At 44.2% G+C, this 722-nt stretch overlaps 1 protein-coding gene across 1 annotated transcript; it reads right to left on the bottom strand.

Annotated features, from left to right (window-relative positions):
• Positions 1 to 62: 62 nt before the first annotated feature.
• Positions 63 to 254, bottom strand: T265_16121 (hypothetical protein; the record flags this gene model as incomplete). The annotated part of the gene is made up of 1 exon (XM_009179640.1): positions 63 to 254. A coding segment is annotated over one exon (192 nt), but the record flags the coding sequence as incomplete, so codon positions are not given.
• Positions 255 to 722: the final 468 nt, after the last annotated feature.

The following is a 722-nucleotide window of genomic DNA, read 5'->3' as shown; positions in this document are numbered from 1 at the left end:
TGTTGTTGTTGTTGTTGGGAGTTGAATATCTGATAAAACCATTGCACTCGTTTCTCTGACCACCGAAATGTTGGTCGCTCAGCAATATCCAAATCGGCACCAGCGGTTCCGGCCACTCGAGTGGATATCCGCTTGTTTGTTTGGTACTCCCTGGACCATTCTGCGAGCAACGGTTCTTGGTGCGTCCAGCGGTTTGGGTAGACCGACAGTCCACTCCGACTGGTGATCACCTGTTTACACCGCGAAATCGCACTCTGTCAAAAATAAAACATTAACATAAATATAAATATTTGAACCACCATGGTATTTGGAGGTGCTTCAAGCCGAGCAACCCTGTTACGTATATCACCAACAAAATAGGTTTCGAAATACAGCAGTCCTAATCGAAGCACTCAAAAAACCGCGGCAACTTATATTCTTTCCGCAGTGTCACTTTTTCCACGAGCCATTTATCTCATCATTTCAGAAATGTGATGTTTAGCGATTCTCAGCTAAGGCGACCGTGCCCACTATTGTTCATGACATGAGGCACAACCAAACAAAATGTATACCAAAAAACAACCGAGCTTCATATCATACTAAATTCCATTTTCTTCTCCAGGGTGACCGTGTACGAGGAAATACTCAATTCAATCGGCCTCTGCGCATAGACCACGAGTGTTTAAAGAGATAAAATGCCGTCGACAAGGTGGCCAGTTGAACTCTTAATTTCAATTGGTCGC

This window comes from Opisthorchis viverrini, assembly GCF_000715545.1.
Source record: "Opisthorchis viverrini unplaced genomic scaffold opera_v5_4940, whole genome shotgun sequence".
Classification (NCBI taxonomy): Eukaryota; Metazoa; Platyhelminthes; class Trematoda; order Opisthorchiida; family Opisthorchiidae; genus Opisthorchis; species Opisthorchis viverrini.
Note: the sequence above shows the minus strand (reverse complement) of the source record. Positions and strands in the feature narration are given on the sequence as shown.